The sequence below is a fragment of the Lethenteron reissneri genome, chromosome 66, assembly GCF_015708825.2.
Source record: "Lethenteron reissneri isolate LAM-NWPU_2019-01 chromosome 66, ASM1570882v1, whole genome shotgun sequence".
In the NCBI taxonomy this organism is placed as follows: Eukaryota; Metazoa; Chordata; class Hyperoartia; order Petromyzontiformes; family Petromyzontidae; genus Lethenteron; species Lethenteron reissneri.
In genome coordinates, this window is record NC_083844.1 from 4,291,838 (window position 1) to 4,316,646 (window position 24,809).

Sequence of the window (24,809 nt, forward strand, 5' to 3'; positions counted from 1 at the left end):
GTTGCCCGGGCGAAAAAGGCAGACACATGTAGTTACACACGCAAATCCATTGATACACAAAATTAGAGTTACACGCACAAATTGACTCTCACATACATACATAGACTGAACAACAACCGCCATTCGCCACTAAGTGGGGGTGACGTCACAACAACGCTTGTGCCAGGCTATGTGCACATTGAGGCTATGTGAAGTGTCGAACGCCCGCTGGCAAGAGGTCACGGGGCAAACCCAGATGGCACAGGTCGACTGACTGAGACGACTGGCTGATGCAGCACCTGTGGCCCCTACTGTGGCAACTTTCTGTGCTTTAGCCACCCGGCGCTCCACTCGTTGTTGTGAGCATCGCTCCTCCGCCCTCCGTTGTTGTTGGAGGGTGACTGCCTCCAACTGGCCAGTAGCGTCTTTCAGGAGCCTCTTCCACAGTGGCCGATCTTGGCATGGCTGGTACCAGTCATCCGCAAGTGGACTCAGCTCCAAGTCTTCCTGTAGCACATAACTCCCATGTCTTCTCCAGCCCGTGCCGCACCCGTTTAGCCCCCTCGATCCGGCGGAACAAAAGCTGTTTAGGCATGTGGTGGCTGGCCATGCGGGCTACATGACTCAGGCAACGCAGCCTTGCCTGCCGGAGGTCACCGATAGGACTTTGTCCACATCTTTCAAGGATTTGTGAGCTCCTCACACAATGCAGCCTGGTTAAAGCCAGGATGGAATGTAGGCAGTCCAGCCTAAATGTTTCTAACTGGCGAAGATGTTCCATTAGGGGGGTCCAAGTTTCGCAAGCGTAGAGAAGGGAGGGAATGACCGTGGCCGAGAACACCTGAAGCTTCGTACGGAGTGATAGACCAGGTAGCTTCCACACAGCGTTACGCAGCCAATTAAAAGATACTGCAGCTCGACTGATTCGGAGTGATACCTCTGCTGTTAAACCGGAGCCGGTCATTAGCACACTGCCCAGGGAAACTCTCCACTGTCTCCACAACTGGCCCATCACCAATTGGGAGTTGTGGGGGTGGAGTGTCCGATGGTACAAAATAGCCAGGCAGGTGCTTAGCTTTGGTTGGGCTGATGGTAAGGCCCCACCTGTTGGTGGCAAGCTCCAGGTTCAGCAGCAGCACCTGGAACTCCTCCTCCGAGTGAGCAGCCATTAGCAGATCATCGGCATACATAACGTGGTTGAGCAATAGGGAGCCATCCCTTGACCGCACCCGGGCATCGATCAGCCTCCCATTGTATCTGTAGCAGATGGGAATTCTTCCGGTACAGTCATTGAAGGCTCGACGAACTACGTGGTCCAATGTGGGAGCCAGAGGACATCCCTGTTGCACCCCAAGGTGTAAAGGGAATTGCTCTGACTCACGGCCACGTAGTTAAGACGCGGGGCCGCTCACCATCATGAAGGTCCTTAAGGATGGTGATGAGTGGGTTTGGGACTCGGAAAGCACGAAGAGCAACCCAGAGGCCAGGCCTACTGATGGTATCATAGGCCTTGAGCAGGTCAATAAAGCACACGCATGGACTAAGATACACACATGGACCTACAGACACGCAAATAAATTAAGTTACACTGACTAACATGGAGGCATGCACACACAGCAACTAACACACACGCACATGGACTGAGACACACAAACACATCGACTTACATACACACACACATATGGACTCACACATACATAGACATGTACTTGAGATACGCACACATGGAGTTACACACACATATCGACGTACACACATACAGCGACACACACACATACACCGACTCGCACACAGCAATACATGGACTAAAATACACATTGACGTAAACACACATATGTACTCACACACACACATATGGACTAAGATACACACACATGAACTTACACATACATAGACTGACACACACATAGCCCTACACACACATACACATATGGACTGTGACACACAGATATATACTTTAGATACACAGACATGGATTAACACACATATGGACTAACACACAGACGCATTTACTTACACACACATCGAGTGACACACACATGTATAGACTTACACACACATGTGGACTAACACACACATATGGACTGACATACACATCGACGTACACGCACACAGATCGACTGACACACACACATGGACTAACACACACACATAAACACTTTTGACGTTGTCCGTTCGAAAAAGACACCCACATGGAGTGAAAGACACGCATGGCTCTACACGCACACACATATGGACTCAAAGACACACACATGGACTCACACACACACACATAGACGGGCACAGCAATCCCCGATGATGGCACAGCTATCAGTATCGCAGTACTACGTATGAGTAAATAGCGTGACGTGAGCGATGGAAACAATAGAAATGCATTGAAGAAATAAGCAGAAATCACAGACTGGCAGTAGACCGTGGCAGCGTTATAAAAGCGCATCAAAAAAAGGGGAAATTGAGCAACCCAAAAATGCAAAAAGAGTTTTGTGTACACAAACATAATTATTGTAACATGTCAACTCGTTTCATAATGGTAAACAATGAACCTGAGTAGTTATCTTCACAAAAACAGAATTATTGTAACATCTGTGAACTTGTTTCATAATGGTAAACAATGAAGCTGAGTTTTTATCTGCACACAAACATTATTATTGTAATGTTTGTCAACTAAAGTGTTTAACAATAATAAACAATGGACTTGAGTTGTTAGCGTAAGAAGCAAGGAAATTTGTACTTAGCATAGGCGTGTTGAGGCCTTGTGCGATGCGTAGCACCCGTCCTGGCCTACATTGGCGAGGCGCGGAGTTGGCACGTTGCCAGGCTAGGGGCTGGGCCGCTACCCCCTCTCCAACATCCGCCGCCCGTGCAAGAATAATGCTATGTAAGCAGTAAAATATTATTATCTTCGGAGTCTGTAGTATAAACTGAACGCATCGTGTTGGGGGGGGGGGGGGGCGAATAGGATATGACACTGTGAAGAAATATCCGCAGCGTCATGTGTGTACGTGTTGACTGTAAAACGCGTAAAGAAAATGTCTCCCGTGAGCTGGAGCGAACGCGCAGTACTTGGCAGGGTCCGCTCCCCCCCACGCAATTGGCGTCACTTGGTACAGTCGATGTCGTGCAATAAGTAAATAATGAATAATAGAAACAGCACAAATGTGTTAATTAAACTACTTTAAAGTGTACGGACGGGAAAACGGAATAGCCTATACCCACCACGGGGCTTAGGGCGTGCCGCCTGGCAAATTATTTCAGTGTTAAACACCACCGTCCGAGAGCCAAATCCCCCGGAAGCGCAAGCGCACGGAGACTTTTATATAGAAGAAAAAGAAGAAAGAAGAAAAGAAGAAGAAAAAAAAGATAAAAGATAAATACCTCAATAATGGAATGCTCCATTTGTGGAGGCTTCCAATACGTCCTTCTAAACTTGGTCAGATATGGTTTTGACAGATCTTGTAAGTACCGATGCAGTCAACTGTTAAAACTATAATCATTGCCGTACCCAAACTGGGCAAGCCAACTGATAACCTGGAAAGCTTTCGGCCAATATCACTCATGTGCACGACCTAAAAACTCCTGGAAAACATAATCCTCCAGAGAATTGTCGAGTCTGATCCCTGCAGAATCAGCGGGATTCCAGCCTTGATGCAGCTGCTGTGACCCAATTTTGGCACATGCGATGCACATTGAGACCATATTCCAGAAGAAATTCAAGACCAGCGCACAGTCTGAAAGTTACCTTCTGTGGCAACAATGTGTGATATGACACCACTCTGACCTATCTGAATGAAGCCAAGATCAAAACAAGGGTCAACCTGGTCTATAAACTGGCAAGCACAAGCTGGGGAGTATCATCACCAGTGCTAAGGACATCAACGGTCGTTCTTGTGTACTCTGTTGCCGAGTACTATGCATCAGTATGGACCAGAAGCTGTCACATTCGACTTGCCGATGTTCAACTAAACACTACAATGTGGTGTTTCATTGGAACCCTGAAGCGGACCCCAACAACCTGGCTGCACGGGCAGCTAAATATGCCTTCACTACCCATCCGCCGCAAAACTGCAACCATGCGGGGAGTCCTGCGAATCGAGGAAAGTCGCCTTGCCGTTCATCAGTACATCACTAACGTCCCTCGTCATTACTTGAAGTCACACAAGCCCATTAGAACCCATGTGCTTTCCCTTATACAATGCAGGTTCAACCCCGATGAACCCTGGAGAGCTGAATGGAGTTCAAAAGAACTCACAAATACCCTGTGAAAGACCCAATGCAGAATATCCATGGGTTTGATGTTCCACAAAGCTCATGGTCAACTCTAAGCCGCAACTGCACAAACCATGGCAGTAAATGCGGATACCTGATCCACAAATGGAAAATTAAAAACCATCCAGTGTGCGACTGTGGTCATTCAGAACAGAGACTTTACAACATATGACGACCCAATGCCCGATCCACAAATATAAAGGAGACATCACAACGATGCATTCCGCTTCTCCTGACGCGGTTATCTGGCTTGACAACCTGAATGTGAAATTGTAGATGTTGTTCTGCATCTACATTAGACATTCGGAAAAATTTCACACTTGCCCTTGTATGTATGTTGAACTTCGTTTGCACCATATGTAGCCAACCGTGCTAATCAGAGTTACGAGGGAAGGACAACGAACTCACACACAAAAAGCAGTTCTAAAAAAATAGGACTTGAACCTTTATGTAAACGTGCATAGCTCCAGTGGCTTCCTAATATACTGGTAGAAACCTCCTAGTTACACCCCTTAAGATTTAATATTTAAGAGGGTCTTAAATCTTAAGGGGTCTTAGGAAGGGGTGGGGGAGCCCATCCCCCTCAGCCCCCAGCCCCTGGGGTGTCTGGGGTGTCAACCTCCGGTCACGGGCCCACACCTCGCTCCTTCTTGGCTGCCCCCTGTCGGCCCGTGAGCATTGTGGCAGGTAAGCTGCTTAAAGCGCCTTGTTATGGCGCAACACATGTACTGAGGTCGGTGGGAGGAGGCGGGCCCTTGGGGAAGGGCCTTCCTTCCCCCCTGCAGGACAGCTGAGTCCACTTGGCATGTGGAGGCTTCCCCTACTTTCGTCACCGACCCGTTATTCTCCCCTCACTATCTAATAATAACTGACGCTCCCTCCCTTAGTCTGTATGTATGTAGGTCAATGAGCCCAATTGTGGGGGTCGCTAGCCCCCGAGATCCCTCCCTCGATAATGCTAACGGCCGGGCTAGCATCATCAATCGCCCCCCCGCTGCTAAGCGAACCGCTGCTAAGTTCCTCACCTATGGCGGGGGAGCCGTCGCCCGCGGATTCTCCTCCACCAGCGGGTCCGCGTAATGGGCATGGTTAATTACCGATTAGTATTCTGCCCCTCTCTACTACGATACTTCCCTTTCCTAATCGCGCGCCTGCACCCCACGCGGGGCGAACGCACGCACGCCCACACACACGCCGCTCCGCGCACTCCAACTCAACTCACGTTATACTCGCGCACCTGTATCACACACGGAGTGAACACACGCGACACCCACTCTCGCACCGCTCTGCGCAGCGCTCCCCCGAGGCGAGCCGCAGCACTACAGAATCACTGCGTACCCACGCGCAACTCGCGCGCTCAGCTCCGCGCAGCGCTCACTCACGTGGCGAACCACTGTGCACACAGCGCACCCACACGCTCACACTGCACGACAAGATCACGCGAGACCACGCTTCGCTATTAATGATTTATTATAGGCCACCTGCGAATTGATGTTGAATCAGTGAGTCGACGAGGCTGGCCTATTCCACTAAACCTGTACCTATTCCCTATTTATCGGCTTACGATACCCTACTTCACCTCCCCACTCACTGTTTGGTGCCCGCGGAGGTTCGCTGCTCTCTGCGCTAACAGCGTACCTCGATGCGTCGCACGGACGTCCGGGTCGCTGGCCGGAACTCCTGCTGGTCCGCTGGCCTGGAGAGAAGGGGCGATTTCCCCTCTCCGCTCCTCTATTTATCCTCCCTACCTCAAAGGGGATGCTGCGCTGAACAATGGGCTCGTGCACCCCCAGCCCGCGCACCCCAAGCCCGCGCACGGCGGTTCCCGGGCGCTGTTGATATGCTAATCAGTGCGCGACGTTGGCGGCGTACATCCTAATTACTCCCTTACCCTTCCTAACAATGGGGCCTGCGCGCTCAAGCGCAATTATCCCAACCCTCAGCCCCTGTGACCCCGCTATTCATGCTGTCCCGTGCCTCCCCTGCTTGCCCCGTTGACCCGTGGGAGTGTGTGTGGGGGGAAATGCGCCTCAACCGCGGTGGCCGAATGCCCCACGCCGCGACCACACCATATTAAGGCCGGCCGCAGCGCCGCGGTGCCACGTAGCACGGGGGGGTCATCCAATTCCCTGATCGCCGGAAACCGTGAGAATTAATCCCGATAAGGGTCTCTCGGATAAAAACCGGTCGATCAGGTAACCTTCCCTTCCAGCTCTATGGGGGGGGGGGGATGCGTGCGGGTGTGTGCTTATGTGGGGGGGGGGTGATGGGGGGCAGTGCAGTGGTGGAAGCCGGGCGGCTCCCTGGCTCGGCAGAGCGGCCCCGTCGTTGTGGCACCACATAGCCCCCCGGGGTGCCAGTCCCCGTCCCGGGTTGACTGGAGCACCTCGCCTGGGTTGCCCCCACGAGGTATCGCCGCGGGGTCCGCGGGATTCGCCCGGCCCTTGTGGCTGGCCTCGGGGGTGGTGGCTCTGTCTCCTGGGGCTCCGGCGGTGGTCTCCTCCTCCATTCCAACGGCTCCCCTCGGCCTCTGGCACCTGCGGGCTGGGGAACAAACTCAGAGGCGGTGGGGTTTAAGGGTCGCCGTCCTCGTCGCCCCCGGCCCCGCCCGGGGCCCCTCGGAGCCCGGGGCTCCGTGGGGCCCATGTACTGCGCGAGGCCCCCGGGCACGGGGGGTGGGGGGACCCCGGGGTTTCGGGGTACTTGGACGGCGGGGCTCCCCCCCTCGGGGGCTGCTCGCCACGGCTTCAGTCGGCGGATGTTGACCACCATCTCCCGGCCCCTCTCTCCTCCCTGAATCAGCACCGTCCATGGTGAGATCTGCCGTCTCACAATCTAGGGTCCTCGTCAGTAGGTGGTCAGCTTCCCCACCTGTCCGGCACCGACGCGGGGAGTGTACAGCCACACCTCGGAGCCCGCAGTGTAGAAGGGGGGCTCCATACGGGGTCGGGCGCCCTGCTCTTGCCGCTGGTGCGCGGCCTCTCCGTGCGGGTAGGCTCGGCCCCTGGCCCCTCGCAGGGTCTCCAGCAAGTGCTCCACGGGGTGGCTCCCTTCCTCCCGTTGCGGCGGAGGAACACCGAACAGCAGATCTGCGGGCAGGCGAGACTCGCGACCAAACATCATTAGGAACGGGGTCTGTCCTGTAGAGGTGTGAACGGCGGTGGTGTAGGCGAACAGGGCATAGGGGAGGTGTTCGTCCCAGTCCTGTTGATTCCCGGCTGCCATGCATTTAAGCTTCCCGGCCAGAGTCTGGTTCATCCTCTCTACCATCCCGTTCGCCTGGGGGTGATACGCCGTGGTTCGGTCCTTCTGGATCCCGAACTCTCGGCACAGCGCCTGAAATAGTTCGGCCTCGAATTCACTACCCTGGTCGGTAATGACTCGTTCGGGGATCCCGCACTTAAGTACGTAGTTTTCCACGAAGGCCCGGGCCACTACGAGGGCTGTTTTATCCGGGATAGCCACCGCCACGGGGTAGCGGGTGAAGTATTCCACCGCTACGAGAATATATCGGTTGCCCCGGTGGGATCGTGGAAAGGGCCCCTGCAGGTCGATTCCGACCAACTGATTCGTCCGACTGACTCGGAACGGCCTCAGGGGTACCTGGTACCTCGCCGGCTTTTGCCCACACTGCTGACAGGCCCGGCAGCCCTGCACCCAGGCGGCCACATCTTGTGCCAATTTGGGCCAGAGATACTGGCGACGCAGGGTCTCTCGAGTGCGTCGTTCCCCATCGTGGCCCCCGAGTGGGTGGTCATGCACCAGCCGTAGCAGCTGGGGTCGCACCTGGGCAGAAACACAGATGCACCCCGGCTGGCCGGCCTCGGTTAACTCCCGTACCACTTCGTTCCGCACACACAACCGGGCATACAAACCGCTCCAGGGTCCTGGTAGGGCGCTCTTTTCCTCCCGCAGTGCCGCCTCCACTGCCGCCAGATCCGGATCTCGCTGCTGGGTCTGTCTCAGCTGCTCGTCGTTTAGGCCCGGGAAGGCGCAGCCGACGTCCTCCTGGATCCGTCCGATCGGGTCCCGAGCCGCGGGTCCCGCGCTTGCCGGGCGGTCGACGGGATCCTCAGTGCCACCTGTGAGGGTTTCTGTGGCGCACACTGCACTCTCTCTCGCTGGGGGGGGGTCAGTGGCCGCGGCCTCTCGGGGGTCCGTTGCCTGCCGGCAGCGTCCCCCCGTGAAACACGGGCAGGCCTCCTCCGCCCTCGTCTCGGCGTACACCGTGGGTCGCCTCGACAAGGCGTCCGCGTTTGCATGCGTCCGGCCAGCCCGATACTCGATTTGCAGGTTGTACTCCTGCAACTGCGCCAACCACCGGGCCATCTGCCCCCGCGGCTCCTTGAATGTAAGAAGAAACTGCAGAGCATAATGGTCAGTGCGTACGCGACATCTCCTGCCGTACAAATACGGCCGGAACTGTTTGCATGCGAAAATCACGGCGTACAACTCTTGGCGGGTCACGCAATAGTTCAGCTCGGCCCCACTCAAGGTCCGGCTGGCGTACGCGATGACTCGTTCCGTCCCATCCTGTACCTGTGACAACACCGCGCCCAGCCCGCTGCTGCAGGCGTCGGTGTCCAAAATAAAATCGGTGGTAAAATCGGGGAAAGTGAGGGTGGGGGCGTGGGTGAGGTGGTCTTTGAGAGTGGTGAAGGCCGTCTGGCAGGCCCCCGTCCACTGGTAGGGGTGCTTAGGGGAGGTGAGTTGGGTGAGGGGGCGTGCAATCTCGCTGAATCCCTTTACAAATCGACGATAATAGGTGGCGAGCCCCAAAAATGATCTGATCTCCGTCAGATTCCTTGGCCGTGGCCACTCCACTACGGCGCGTACCTTCTCCGGATCGGTGCGCACGCCTGCCTCGCTGACGCGATGCCCGAGGTACCCCACCTCGCGTTGTGCGATGTAACACTTACGTGGCTTGAGCTTGAGATGAGCCGCTCGCAGTCGCTGGAACACCTCTCGACGCCTGGACCAATGCTCAGACAAAGATCTACTGAACACTATCACATCGTCCAAGTAAATCAGGCACTGTTCCCACTGCAAGCCCCGCATCACCAACTCCATCAACCGCTGGAACGTCGCGGGCGCGTTAGTGAGTCCGAACGGCAACACTCGAAACTCAAACAGGCCCATCGGGGTGGTGAATGCTGTTTTTGACCGATCCTCCTCCGTCATCTCCACCTGCCAGTAACCGGACGCCAGATCGAGGGTGGAAAAATACCGCGCTCCTGCGAGACTGTCGAAGGTGTCGTCGATGCGAGGTATGGGGAAGGCATCGCCGAGCGTGATTGCGTTTAGTTTACGGTAATCGACGCAGAACCGGGTTGACCCATCCTTTTTCGTTACTAGTACCACCGGGGCTGACCAGGGGCTCGCCGAGGGCTGAATTATGTTATCGCGAAGCATGTCCCCAACTGCCTCTTTGATTTGGGCGCGTTCGGGTGCGCCCACTCGGTACGCAGGGAGTTTGATGGGTCGGGCTGCACCGGTGTCAATTTGATGCTTAACAAGGTCGGTCCGACCCACGTCCGAGTCGTGTTCGCTGAACACGTCGGCATACTCCCGCAGTAACTCGCGCAGCCGATCGGCCTCTCCCTTAGGTAAGTCCGCCCATGGTACATGTAACGCGTCGAGCAGGGGAACGACCTCAGCTCGGGGAGTCGGGCCGACTCGCCAGGCCAGGTCCTGCTCACCCTCAGGACGACCGGGGTCCTCAGCCCAGAGTGCGAACACCGAGTCGTTAGAGTGGCGTGCGTGCAGGGGGTGTACTGTGGCTATCGGGGTGCGCCGTCGCAGTATCGCGGGGGTATTGTGGGGGTTAAACATCCGCATAAACAATCGGTCCCCATCTGCGTTTACCAACGTGGCGGATCCCACAACCCCATACCGTTTTGCCAACTCCGGGTGAGGAGTTAGCATTACCTCCCCTGATGGTCGGAGCGCGGGGTCGGTGGGGGATGTTGCCACCGGCACCAGCATCTCGGTGAGCGGGCCGATGGTGACTGCCGTCGCCAGGATAGCGGCCACAGGTGCAAAGCGGCGGCGCGTTGGTTCTCGTCCCAGGAACGGTATCCGCTCGCCGTTGCTCTCCATGGTGGCGCATCGCTGGCGGGGTTGCACGTTGAGTCCCAACCGTTCTAGGAGGTCGGTGCCTGCGATACACTCGTGACACAACGCACTCGACACGTAGAACTCCTGCGTGCACACCTGGCTGCCTATGCGGACCTCTAGGGTGGCTTTCCCCAGCAGCCCCATTCCGGCTCCGCTCGCAGTGTGCAGCGCGCGGTCCGGGGCCTGCAGGTGACGCACGTCGACCCCGATCGGGCTGCAGTGCGCTGCGCTCACGAGCGAGGCCACCGCCCCCGTGTCCAGCAGGATTCGGGTACGCACTCCGTTAACCTCCCCTTCCACCAGCGACGTGGCCCCCGTGATCCCCGCCACCAGCTCCCGTAGCCAGTCGCCAGGAATCATCGTTTCCGTGGGCGTTGTTGCTGGAACCTGTGTGGAGATCACTCGCTCGCCATTATTCTCATTATCGTCTATTTGTATCGGGACCGCGTCGATTGCACCCCTAGTTGGTCCGCTTTCTAGGGGGCGTTGGAGTTTAACCCCCGCATCTGCCTAGCTCGGGTGATTTCAGGACAGTCTCTCACTAAATGCCCTCGGCGATCGCACATATAACATGCCCGAGGAGGGGGAGCGGATCCGTAGTGGGTCCCCTGCCCAATCCCTCCCCCCCCATTACGCCGCTGTCCACCCTCCGCCTCGAGTCGGGCTACCCTTCCAGATAACCCTCCCACCGTGGCGCGTAGGTCCCCCATTTCGGATCGGATGGTCTCAACGGAGGATTGCAGTTTGGTCATTTTCTCACCTACGTGGGTTATCTTACCATCCATATCTCCGATGCCGGTCTGTAACCCAGCTACCCACCCCGGAGTTGTTTCGCTGGGTCTCTGGGGCTCCCTTGCCCGTCCCCTTACTGCGATGGCGAGCTCCTCCTCCTCGTCCGAGAGTAGGCTCGCTACGGCGCACTCTCGTCCCCTCCCTCGAGGCTGCGCGCGCTCACCAGAGAGCTTCTCGCATTTACGCGCGCGCTCGACAAGTGTGTTAAAGGAGAGGCGTGCACCGTCTATATTTGGCTGCCACCACGGGGTGCGTGCCAAATATCGCTGGACCTTCCCGGCGGCGAGGCTCTCAATTACTTTCGCCTCGTGCTCCGGGTACGCAAGCTGGGTCAACATGCGTACGTCCTCGGCGTAATCTCGCAGATCCTCGCCGGGCTGGCGGCGGCGTGCCTCTAAGGCCGCCTGCGCCTCCTCCTCGTCATAGGCGCCGAAGCGCCGTTCGAGTTCGCACATTAATTTTTCCCACTGAGTTTGTGTGCTTGTGGGCAAAGCTTCCACAAAGTCAGCTGCCCGTCCATCTAAATGTATCTCTAACTGCTGCAACGCCTCCTCATCCGACCACCCATTAACCTTTGTAGCCCCCCTGATGCTGCGGGCAAACGATTTCCATGATGGAATTCCTTTGCCCGTAAATGTGCATTTGATTTTAACCTGGGTTGGGGGGCCTCTTTCCCTTGGGGGTGCGGGGGATCGTCCCGCTTCTGACACCAATATGTGGGGGTCGCTAGCCCCCGAGATTCCTCCCTCGATAATGCTAACGGCCGGGCTAGCATCATCAATCGCCCCCCCGCTGCTAAGCGAACCGCTGCTAAGTTCCTCACCTATGGCGGGGGAGCCGTCGCCCGCGGATTCTCCTCCACCGCGGGTCCGCGTAATGGGCATGGTTAATTACCGATTAGTATTCTGCCCCTCTCTACTACGATACTTCCCTTTCCTAATCGCGCGCCTGCACCCCACGCGGGGCGAACGCACGCACGCCCACACACACGCCGCTCCGCGCACTCCAACTCAACTCACGTTATACTCGCGCACCTGTATCACACACGGAGTGAACACACGCGACACCCACTCTCGCACCGCTCTGCGCAGCGCTCCCCCGAGGCGAGCCGCAGCACTACAGAATCACTGCGTACCCACGCGCAACTCGCACGCTCAGCTCCGCGCAGCGCTCACTCACGTGGCGAACCACTGTGCACACAGCGCACCCACACGCTCACACTGCACGACAAGATCACGCGAGACCACGCTTCGCTATTAATGATTTATTATAGGCCACCTGCGAATTGATGTTGAATCAGTGAGTCGACGAGGCTGGCCTATTCCACTAAACCTGTACCTATTCCCTATTTATCGGCTTACGATACCCTACTTCACCTCCCCACTCACTGTTTGGTGCCCGCGGAGGTTCGCTGCTCTCTGCGCTAACAGCGTACCTCGATGCGTCGCACGGACGTCCGGGTCGCTGGCCGGAACTCCTGCTGGTCCGCTGGCCTGGAGAGAAGGGGCGATTTCCCCTCTCCGCTCCTCTATTTATCCTCCCTACCTCAAAGGGGATGCTGCGCTGAACAATGGGCTCGTGCACCCCCAGCCCGCGCACCCCAAGCCCGCGCACGGCGGTTCCCGGGCGCTGTTGATATGCTAATCAGTGCGCGACGTTGGCGGCGTACATCCTAATTACTCCCTTACCCTTCCTAACAATGGGGCCTGCGCGCTCAAGCGCAATTATCCCAACCCTCAGCCCCTGTGACCCCGCTATTCATGCTGTCCCGTGCCTCCCCTGCTTGCCCCGTCGACCCGTGGGAGTGTGTGTGGGGGGAAATGCGCCTCAACCGCGGTGGCCGAATGCCCCACGCCGCGACCACACCATATTAAGGCCGGCCGCAGCGCCGCGGTGCCACGTAGCACGGGGGGGTCATCCAATTCCCTGATCGCCGGAAACCGTGAGAATTAATCCCGATAAGGGTCTCTCGGATAAAAACCGGTCGATCAGGTAACCTTCCCTTCCAGCTCTATGGGGGGGGGGGGATGCGTGCGGGTGTGTGCTTATGTGGGGGGGGGGGGGTGATGGGGGGCAGTGCAGTGGTGGAAGCCGGGCGGCTCCCTGGCTCGGCAGAGCGGCCCCGTCGTTGTGGCACCACACAATCTCCTCCCCCATCTATAGACCCAGGAGTATTGAGGGCCTCAGTCCACATAATTTTTGTAACCCCCCTCCCCTTGTTGGGGTGTATGCTAAATACTGGGTTCTTATTTTGTTGCAACAAAAAACACGTACCTTTCTCATCAATACATAGTTGGACCAAAAAAAGAGGATATATACAAAATATATGGTGATCGTTGTATATAAATGTGTTACATGCCACTTTAGTGGCTTAAGTTAATGACGTAAGTAGTCTTTGCAGTTCGTCTGTCCTAACCATGTTTATTTGACATTGCAGTTCCTCCACAAGTCAATGTTACCGTCATCGTCAACAGCCCTACAGCCATAACAGTCTCATGGGTGGCTCCGACTTCAGACGTTGACTATTACATGGTCTACTTAAATGAAACCTACAATGCAACAGCAGTGAAGAGCTTCATTTTGCCTTCCACCGTTACAACACAAGCATTTACTGATCTGGTCCCTGGTAGAAGTTATAACGCTTCTGTAACAGTATACAGTGGCATCAACTCCCAACCGTCAGACATTGTCACGAATAGAACCTGTAAGTATATGCATTGTTTATATTCAGATAATCATTTGGGTGAACACCACAGAAGAAATGCATTTTCACAAGCAAAAGCAATCACCACAAATATAATCTCGGTATTTTATTAGAAGGCATTTGTAAACAATCACAATGTCTTTTTAAAAAAAAACATTAGTTTTGATCCACGTTAAGAATAATTTAATCTAAATTCGAAGACAATTATACATTAAATTAAAATATATAGCATTGCTTTCTGGACCTGATGACGCCAACACTATGTGAGACTGGGCTCCAAGAAAAGCTGTCTCTGGTGTGGACCAATCAATTTCAAGGACAATGCATACATTATCAGAGTTGTTTTTTGTTTGCATTCTGACCGCAGGTATTGGGATTAATGCAAACATGATTCCGTGTAAAAAGGTGTCAGTTTTGTTGCCAGAAAAAAGGGTAAAAATACCTATTTTTAGTTTCCCTTAAACACATTCCATTACTGATAAACCATTTTTGTCTTAAATCAATACCTTTACACTTCACTATTCGAATATTACTTTAATCCTAAGCTGTATGTCTATCTTTACCATCCATTTATATTGGTATATTACACCCATTATCTGTACTGTATATGTACTTTATATGTACTTTACTTGTCACCATTGTACAACTTACTGCTGTACACGTGTTCTATTCTTAATAGCATTGCAATTAGGCATACTCTAGGTGCATGGGCATGGTTATACTGGTAGGAACGAAGTGGACCAGCCTACAATAGATTATTTCGTCCGTCCGTCCGTCCGATGTCCGATTACGTGTAGCAACATCGCCCCCTACTGAAAATACTTGGCATGACCCTACAAAAAGCTTTAGACTCTGTGAGGCTTTCCTGGCTAAACAAGTGTAACATTCCCTTATAATTCCCTCAGATAGCTTTTAATTAAAACATTTAAATTAATGAGGCTTTCCTGGCTAAACACGTGTAACATTCCCTTATAATTCCCTGAGATAGCTTTTAATTAAAACTTTGAAATTAAATAAAAAAAAACTCACAGCGCCCTAAAGCCTACAGCTAGGCCTAAAGCCTAGAACTAGGCCTCAAAGTCTCCCTTCGTATCGTACCCCCGCGTGTGTGAAAGGGAGTTAATGTTTAACAATGTTACATTCCCTGATGTTTTAAAATAGAAACATTTACATTTAAAGCTTTTACATTAATAATTAAAACATTTTAATTGTACATTAATAATTAAAACATTTTAATTAAAAATTAAGTCACAACGCCCTAAAGCCTACAGCTAGGCCTAAAGCCTAGATCTAGGACTCAAAGTCTCCCTTCGTATCGTCCGATTAGGTGTAGCAACATCGCCCCCTACTGCAAACACTTGGCAGGACCCTACAAAAACCTTTAGACTCAGTGGGGCTTTCCTGGCTAAACAAGTGTAATAATACATTATGTTTATATTCTTTGGTTATTTGTTCCTACCAGCCCACCTTGCAGGGTCCTGTTAGAATAAACAGTATTAGGATTATATAATTACCAGTATTAACTACAGTACATCATCTTACAGTGTACAGTGCTAAGCTCTCTATTTTGAGTTAGCTCCAACTCTTTGTGCACGAAGAGATAGGAGACCGAGCATTGTATTATGCTTTTGGAATTACCAGACACTCTGGTATTATTAAACCATGCTTCACATTTTACTCATCAGAAATGGTTAAGATTATTTTTCCAGTACTTGTTAAGAAAAACATCCTTTCCAGCTTGTAAATGCCCTGTGGAATTTAGCTCTTAGGTACTTACTAATCGCCCTACCAAAATACTTTAAACCTTTTCCTCATCATTTTTGTTTTATGTTTCATCTCAAGCAATAACCCCTTCTTAACATATTAAACACAACACTTACAAAGAAAATCTTAAACAACTTCACAACCATATTATCACTGCTAATATTTTGTCTAAATCACCCATGTCGTAGTTAAAAGATCCTTGTTTCTCCATGGGCTCCTTCTCACAATGTTAGGTTAGCCCAACTTGTCATAGGTGTCTTTGGCTGTCTTCTCGAGTCTTCTGTTGTGATGACTACTCTCATACATATGTCTTGCCTACTGCTGATAACTGTTGTTCACCTTCTGTCTTGTATGGGTGGAATTCTTCAGCTTCTGGGTTCAACGGTGACTGCGTGTCCTGTATTACTATAGCTTGCTGATCAGTTTTTTGTCAACTATAGTAAACTCAAATTCTTTATCCGTTATCAATTCATTGTCTGTTGGTTCCTGCGTTTTTTGCATGGGCATCTTGTCCTTGTTTGGTGAGTTTTCTTGATTGCTTTCTTACTCCGTTGATTTTGTGACGGCTGCTCAATTGTGATCGTGTCCGCGAGCACAAGTCAGATCTTAAACACGGCAGAACTGATTTTTCGGCCGTTGCCGATGATTGCTACAACTCGGTGGGCTCTCATGAAATTGTATTTTCCGAGACCAAGGTTCTCTGCAAACCTCCTGGTTACCATCAAAGGTTTGTACACGAAGCCATACAAATATACAAACACAGACATAATTTCAACCGTGATGACGGTTACAAACTGAGTAATCATTGGAAAGATGTGATTAACCATGCAAAAAAGATTTAACTACACTTATTTGCCAATCTTATTTGACAGACAACCATTACAATTTTACCATGTTTAGTGGTGGTCTCCCTGTCACAGGTTGAGTCACAAACCGCACCTCTCCATAACAAAGGCTCAGCCTTTGTTATGCAGTCTATTCTTAGTCTTAAGCCTCACCTTACCATATTAATAAAAAGTATGCGGCCCTTGCCCCACCACCTTCTCCAACCATTACATAAACTGTGTAGTAGCTCCTGCAATCTCTCATTTACTTGATATAGCTGTCGTGGCTGTGACGGTACCACCTGAAGACGGAAGCTTGTGTTGCCTCCGAAACGTCGTGATTTAAATTTTATTTTACTTATTAATGTTTTTACCTAAGTGACTTTACCGAAAAAACCTAAGAATATAACAAGGCAGATGCAAATTCCGATGAATCATTTTGGTTCTCCCTTCACCATTTTAAGGTTTGACCTCATAAACTGGGCTGTCATTACTTTTTTCCCCAATACCAATAAACACCTTGTCCTCTCATAAGGAGCAAATTTTACCTGGTCCCCCTTTCTAACTCATGTTTCTCACCAGGACATGATTGCCTTGCTGTAGCTCTGCCCCATGGATTTTCTCGTCATACTGGCCCTTCCCTTTAGTGAGTTTTTTTGTTGCAAAGTTGTATGCTATTCTGTAGGCTTCCACCATCCGCTGTCTCCACTTTTCCACATTGCTTTTAGGATCCTCCCTCTCCCTGGTGTTCGAAACAAAAAATAAGATCCACTGGTAGTTTTGGAGACCTCCCAAACAGGAGATAAAAAGGTTAGAATTATGTTGCTTCACTACGAGTACAGTTATAAGCATGCACTACCTTGGCCAGGAAGTTCTTCCAATCTGTCTTCTGCTCGTGAGAGTCCATTAATTCGATAGCTTCAAACAAAAAGCTTCGTGCAGATTATCTTGGCTCCTGAGAGATGTTAATCAAATAATGCTTTGTTCTCTACAGTGTCCCTTCAAAATGGTTTTTAACTTGTAAATAGTCAAATCTTGTTTTATTTCTGGCATGTCCCTCAAATTCAGACCAGGACTGATTGCTGTGAAAACTACCTCAATGATGTCAGACTCAGCATAGTCCTTATGGATTCCTGCGTCGATCTGGTGCATCAGATTGGTGTAAGATAACTTGTTTTTCTGCTCTCCTTCACCAATCTGCCTACAGATCCTGAATTATCTCTGTATTGTGACTTCTGACACATTTCCTGGTCTGGCCATTCGTACGAGATCCAATGCTGATCTGGTTTTGTTTCACCTTCACTTGAGGTTTTCTTTTCCTCAAGGGGTTTTCTGGAATCTTCCTGTGACTCTTGTATTTCACCATCCATATCTTCAGATAGGTTTGATTGTGGAAGTGTTTCACCTGTTCCCTTGCTGTCTTTGTCTTTATCCTGTATTGTCTCAATGAAAGAGAGCAGGTTTTGAACACAAGCACAGGCTTCAAAATCTTCTTCTTGGCCTTCAACTTCATCGAGTACTATTTCTGCCATACGAATTAAAGCCTGTCTGCTATTATCTTCAACAGTCTTATAATCATGGAAACACCTCAAACATCTACATGTTTCCGTGAGCTGGGCTCTCTGCAGCTGATCCAAGGCAGCATTATCCTTATCCTGCAGCTGTTCCAGTGCCATGATGTGAAGGCCGTTCAAATCCTTGCACGAGTGTATTTACACATGGTGCCCGTACAATTGCTTGGTCCATTTCGTTCGAAGAGTTGATCCCTGTCAGTGAACTCTGGGAAACTATCCTGCCAGGCTCGCCAAAATATGTTGTACACTCGAAATGAAGGACGTGGGCAGGTGTTCCAAATCGAGGGCAAATGCATTCATTGTGATAATCTGTAAAATGCAACAGCACGTGTGTTACACGCAGAAGTTTCCAACTGTTGTATATGTCGGGTTAAAATTTTTAATTGAATATTAAAAAAATGCTTAATTATCGTAAAGCACGATATTTTGTTGCAATTATGCGAATAAATTATGCTAATAATGGAGATTATCATATTATTTTATGCGAATGTATGCGCTTATGCTAATGTGTACGGTTATGATAATTAGGCTTAGCTTCGTTGTCTAGGGTCGTACTATCAATCGGGACAATACAATGAGTTGCTTTTACATTTACTGATTATGTCTTAGTGTGAATATGTCAGGTCTCCAAATTCCAATCTCAACGCAGGATACAGTTCTCATAATTAAGATTATTATGCATGAACTCAGGAAGGAAGCACTCAGACTCTTCTAAACAAAAACGTAACACTCTAATATGCGAACTCTCATGCTTGGAATTATCCACAGTATCACAGGGGAAATTTCCCTCATTTATCCGTACATTTAACCATCAATGATTACGTTGTTAAACTGGGCAACCGAACAATTGATTAATTCCACCGAGTAACGCAAGCATATACGGTGATAGGGAAAGTCCTTAAACCATGCATACGACAATATTCATACGAAAGGCAATAAAAAGCAAATTATTATATCCCGAAGGCAAAAGTATACGTCAATAGATGCATTGGCAAGATAATATAATTAATTAAATGTCTTGGAACAATGGTGTGCGGCGGTGTGTGTGCCCGCTTACGCGAGATGCCTATCTTTTGGCTAAGCTTAAATTAATTCGTGGGCAAGATTCTGTGATCAAAAGAAAGGTTTTAACACAATATTCTCCCTGTGAGCGTGTAGATTCGTAACACGTTTTCAAAAGTTTAGTTTGCATCGATTAATCTATTGGTAATGTGGGGGCCGTTGGCCCCCGGGGTCCCTCCCGCATGCATCCCCTATTTCGTTTACGTTACCCCACCTCCCTATTACCCGCTACGGTTTCGCCGGCATTCGAACGCGACGCCCCTACTGTTACAGCCTCGCGCCGCGCTCCCACGCTGCGAGCATACGTGCGCACATCATCATCAATCAAACGCCGTGCTCGCAGTATAGCCCTGTGCGGCACGTTACCAATGCGCATCCGTATCCGACACGTAACGAACGTACGCACACACCACACACCGCTTCGTGCACTCCAACTCCACACGGACTACTCAAGTTACGATCGCGCACCTGTATCACACACGGAGTGAGCACACACGACACCCACTCTCGCACCGCTCTGCGCAGCGCTCCCCCGAGGCGAGCCGCAGCACTACAGGATCACTGCGTACACACGCGCACCCACACGCTCACACTGCACGACAAGATCACGCGAGACCACGCTTCGCTATTAATGATTTATTATATGCTACCTGCGAATTGATGTTGATTCAGTGAGTCGACGAGGCTGGCCTATTCCACCCAAACCTGTACCTATTCCCTATTTATCGGCTTACGCTACCCTACTTCACCTCCCCACTCACTGTTTGGTGCCCGCGGAGGTTCGCTGCTCTCTGCGCTAACAGCGCACCTCGATGCGTCGCACGGACGTCCGGGTCGCTGGCTGGAGCTGCTGCTGGTCCGCTGGCCTGGAGAGAAGAGCGCGATTTCCCCTTTGCGCCCCCCTATTTATCCTCCCTACCTCAAAGGGATGCTGCGCTGAACAATGGGCTCGTGCACCTCGAGCCCGTGCACGGCGGTTCCGGGCGCTTTTGATCTGCTAATCAGTGAGCGGCGTTGGCGGCGTAAATCCTAATTAATCCCTTACCCTTCCTAACAATGGGGCCTGCGCGCTCAAGCGTAATGATCCCAACCCTCCATGACTATGCGCAAGAGCCCCTGCGGTCCCGCTATTCATGCTGTCCCCTCCCTCCTCCGTCTGTCTCGTCGACCCGTGGGGGTGTGTGTGAGGGGAAATGCGCCTCAACCGCGGTGGCCGAATGCCCCACGCCGCGACCACACCATATTAAGGACGGTCGCAGCGCCGCGGCGCAATGTAGCACGGGGGAGGTCATCCAATTCCCTGATCGCCGGAAACCGTGAGAGTTAATCCCGATAAGGATTTCTCGGATAAAAACCGGTCGGCCAGGTGACCTCCCCTTGGAGCTCTATGGGGGGGGGGGGAAATGCGTGCGGGTGTGTTCATGTGAGGTGAGGTGAGGGGGACAAGGGGTTGGCTCTGTTGCTTGGTGGTGGCGAGGTCGGGGATGGGGCGCCTGCCGAACGGCTTCGTGGCGGCGGCATCACATAGCCCCCCGAGGTGCCAGTCCCCGTCCCGGGTTGACTGGAGCACCTCGCTTGGGCCGCGCCCACGAGGAAACGTTGCGGGGTCCGGGGGATCCGTCCGGACCTGGTGGCTGGCCTTGGGGCGGGTGGTTCCGTCCTCTGCAGCTCCTGCGGCGGCCTCCTCCTCCACTCCAGCGGCTCTCCCCGTCCTCCGGCACCTGTGGGCTGGGGCACAAACTCAGGCAGCGGAGGGGTCTAGGGCCCGTCGTCCTCGCCGTCTCCGGACTGGATCGGGGCGTCTCGGGGGTCTGGCGGGGCCCATGTAGTGTACGAGGCCCCCCAACACGAGGGGTGCGGGTACTCTGGGATTTCGGGGCCTTCGGGTGACGGGGTTCTCTCTCGCCGTGGCCGCTTTCCACGGTTTTAAGCGGCGGACATTGACCACCGTCTCTCGACCCCCCTCCCCGCCATAAATTAGTACCGTCCAGGGGGATATCTGCCGCACCACGGTCCAGGGTCCCCGCCAGTAGGTCGTCAGTTTCCCCACCTGCCCGGCCCCGACGCGAGGAGTGTGTAGCCACACCTTAGCGCCTGTCAGGAATAAGGGGGGTTCCATGCGGGGTCGGGTGCCCTGTTCCTGCCGCCGATGCGCGGGGCTTCCCCTTGCGGGTATGCTCGGCCTCGGGCTTCTCGCAGGGTCTCCAACAGGTGTTCCACGGGGCGGCTTCCCTCCTCCGGCTGGGTGGAAGGGACGCCGAATAGCAGATCTGCGGGTAAACGAGACTCACGGCCGAACATCATTAAAAACGGGGTTTGTCCCGTCGACGTGTGTACGGTGGTGGCGTAGGCGAAAAGGGCGTAGGGGAGGTGTTCGTCCCAATCCCGTTGATTTGCAGCCGCCATACATTTGAGTTTCCCCGCTAGGGTCTGATTCATGCGTTCTACCATACCATTCGCCTGGGGGTGGTACGCTGTGGTTCGGTCCTTCTGGATTCCGAATTCTCGGCACAGTGCCTGGAACAGCTCGGCCTCGAACTCGCTACCCTGGTCGGTGAAGACTCGTTCTGGGATCCCGTGCTTGAGTACATAATGTTCCACGAATGCCCGGGCCACCACCAAGGCCGTTTTATCAGGGATGGCCACTGCCACGGGGTAGCGGGTGAAATACTCTACTGCAACTAGAATATACCGGTTGCCTCGATGGGATCGTGGGAATGGCCCCTGTAGATCGATCCCGACCAGCTGATTCGTGCGGCTGATGCGGAACGGCCTTAGGGGTACCTGGTATCGTGCCGGTTTCGGCCCGCACTGCTGACAGGCGCGGCAGCCCTGTACCCAGGACGCCACGTCTTGTGCCAATTTGGGCCAGAGATACTGGCGACGCAGGGTCTCTCGAGTGCGTCGTTCCCCATCGTGGCCCCCGAGTGGGTGGTCATGCATCAGCCGTAGCAGCTGGGGTCGCACCTGGGCAGGAACACAGATGCACCCCGGCTGGCCGGCCTCGGTTAACTCCCGTACCACTCCGTTCTGCACACACAACCGGGCATACAAACCGCTCCAGGGTCCTGGTAGGGCGCTCTTTTCCTCCCGCAGTGCCGCCTCCACTGCCGCCAGATCTAGATCTCGCTGCTGGGTCTGTCTCAGCTGCTCGTCGTTTAGGCCCGGGAAGGCGCAGCCGACGTCCTCCTGGATCCGTCCGATCGGGTCCTGGGCTGCGGGTCCCGCGCTTGCCGGGCGGTCGACGGGATCCTCGGTGCCACCTGTGAGGGTCTCTGTGGCGCACACAGCACTCTCTCTCGCTGGGGGGGGGTCAGTGGCCGCGGCCTCTCGGGGGTCCGTTGCCTGCCGGCAGCGTCCCCCCGTGAAACACGGGCAGGCCTCCTCCGCCCTTGTCTCGGCGTACACCGTGGGCCGCCTCAACAAGGCGTCCGCGTTTGCATGCGTCCGGCCAGCCCGATACTCGATTTGCAGGTTGTACTCCTGCAACTGCGCCAACCAACGGGCCATCTGCCCCCGCGGCTCCTTGAATGTAAGAAGGAACTGAAGAGCATAATGGTCAGTGCGTACGCGACATCTCCTGCCGTACAAATACGGCCGGAACTGCTTACATGCGAAAATCACGGCGTACAACTCTTGGCGGGTCACGCAATAGTTCAGCTCGGCCCCACTCAGGGTCCGGCTGGCGTACGCGATGACTCGTTCCGTCCCATCCTGTACCTGTGACAACACCGCGCCCAGCCCGCTGCTGCAGGCGTCGGTGTCCAAAATAAAATCGGTGGTAAAATCGGGGAAAGCGAGGGTGGGGGCGTGGGTGAGGTGGTCTTTGAGAGTGGTGAAGGCCGTCTGGCAGGCCCCCGTCCACTGATAGGGGTGCTTAGGGGAGGCGAGTTGGGTGAGGGGGCGTGCAATCTCGCTGAATCCCTTTACAAATCGACAATAATAGGTGGCGAGCCCCAAAAATGATCTGATCTCCGTCAGATTCCTTGGCTGTGGCCACTCCACTACGGCGCGTACCTTCTCCGGATCGGTGCGCACGCCTGCCTCGCTGACGCGATGCCCGAGGTACCCCACCTCGCGTTGTGCGATGTAACACTTACGTGGCTTGAGCTTGAGATGAGCCGCTCGCAGTCGCTGGAACACCTCTCGTAGCCTGGACCAATGCTCAGACAAAGATCTACTGAACACGATCACATCGTCCAAGTAAATCAGGCACTGTTCCCATTGCAAACCCCGCATCACCAACTCCATCAGCCGCTGGAACGTCGCGGGTGCATTGGTGAGTCCGAACGGGAGTACTCGAAACTCGAATAGTCCCATCGGGGTGGTGAATGCGGTTTTCGGCCGATCCTCCTCCGCCATCTCCACCTGCCAGTACCCGGACGCGAGATCGAGGGTGGAAAAATATCGCGCTCCGGCGAGGCTGTCAAAAGTGTCGTCGATGCGGGGTATGGGGAAGGCATCGCCGAGCGTGACTGCGTTCAGTTTACGGTAATCGACGCAGAACCGGGTTGACCCATCCTTTTTCGTTACGAGTACCACCGGGGCTGACCAGGGGCTCGCCCAGGGTTGAATTATGTTATCGCGAAGCATGTCCCCAACCGCCTCTTTGATCTGGGTGCGTTCGGGTGCGCCCACTCGGTATGCAGGGAGTTTGATGGGTCGGGCTGCACCGGTGTCAATTTGGTGCTTAACAAGGTCGGTCCGACCAACGTCCGAGTCGTGTTCGCTGAACACGTCGGCATACTCCCGCAGTAACTCGCGCAGCCGATCGGCCTCTCCCTTAGATAAGTCCGCCCATGGTACATGTAACGCGTCGAGCAGGGGAACGACCTCGGCTCGGGGAGTCAAGCCGACTCGCCAGGCCAGGTCCTGCTCACCCTCAGGACGACCGGGGTCCTCAGCCCAGAGTGCGAACACCGAGTCGTTAGAGTGGCGTGCGTGCAGGGGGTTTACTGTGGCTATCGGGGTGCGCCGTCGCAGTATCGCTGGGGTATTGTGGGGGTTAAACATCCGCATAAACATTCGGTCCCCATCTGCGTTTACCAACGTGGCGGATCCCACAACCCCATACCGTTTTGCCAACTCCGGGTGAGGAGTTAGCATTACCTCCCCTGATGGTCGGAGCGCGGGGTCGGTGGGGGATGTTGCCACCGGCACCAGCATCTCGGTGAGCGGGCCGATGGTGACTGCCGTCGCCAGGATAGCGGCCACAGGTGCAAAGCGGAGGCGCGTTGTTTCTCGTCCCAGGAACGGTATCCGCTCGCCGTTGCTCTCCATGGTGGCGCATCGCTGGCGGGGTTGCACGTTGAGTCCCAACCGTTCTAGGAGGTCGGTGCCTGCGATACACTCGTGACACAACGCACTCGACACGTAGAACTCCTGCGTGCACACCTGGCTGCCTATGCGGACCTCTAGGGTGGCTCTCCCCAGCAGCCCCATTCTGGCTCCGCTCGCAGTGTGCAGCGCTCGGTCCGGGGCCTGCAGGTGACGCACGTCGACCCCGATCGCGCTGCAGTGCGCTGCGCTCACGAGCGAGGCCACCGCCCCCGTGTCCAGCAGGATTCGGGTACGCACTCCGTTAACCTCCCCTTCCACCAGCGACGTGGCCCCCGTGATCCCCGCCACCAGCTCCCGTAGCCAGTCGCCAGGAGTCACCGTTTCCGTGGGCGTTGTTGCTGGAACCTGTGTGGAGATCACTCGCTCGCCATTATTCTCACAGCTTGT

At 53.6% G+C, this 24,809-nt stretch overlaps 1 protein-coding gene across 3 annotated transcripts in view; it reads left to right on the forward strand.

Moving 5' to 3' along the window:
- The window catches only part of LOC133359832 (receptor-type tyrosine-protein phosphatase beta-like), a 425,084-nt gene that overhangs the window by 41,414 nt on the left and 358,861 nt on the right, over positions 1-24,809 (forward strand). For 2 of the 3 annotated variants that reach the window (XM_061578373.1, XM_061578374.1), the window contains exon 12: positions 13,592-13,858. The exons of the other annotated variant lie outside the window; for it this stretch is intronic. In XM_061578373.1, coding sequence (XP_061434357.1) covers positions 13,592-13,858 — 267 coding nt within the window. The remainder of the gene's footprint in view (positions 1-13,591; positions 13,859-24,809) is intronic. 3 annotated transcript variants of the gene reach the window in all.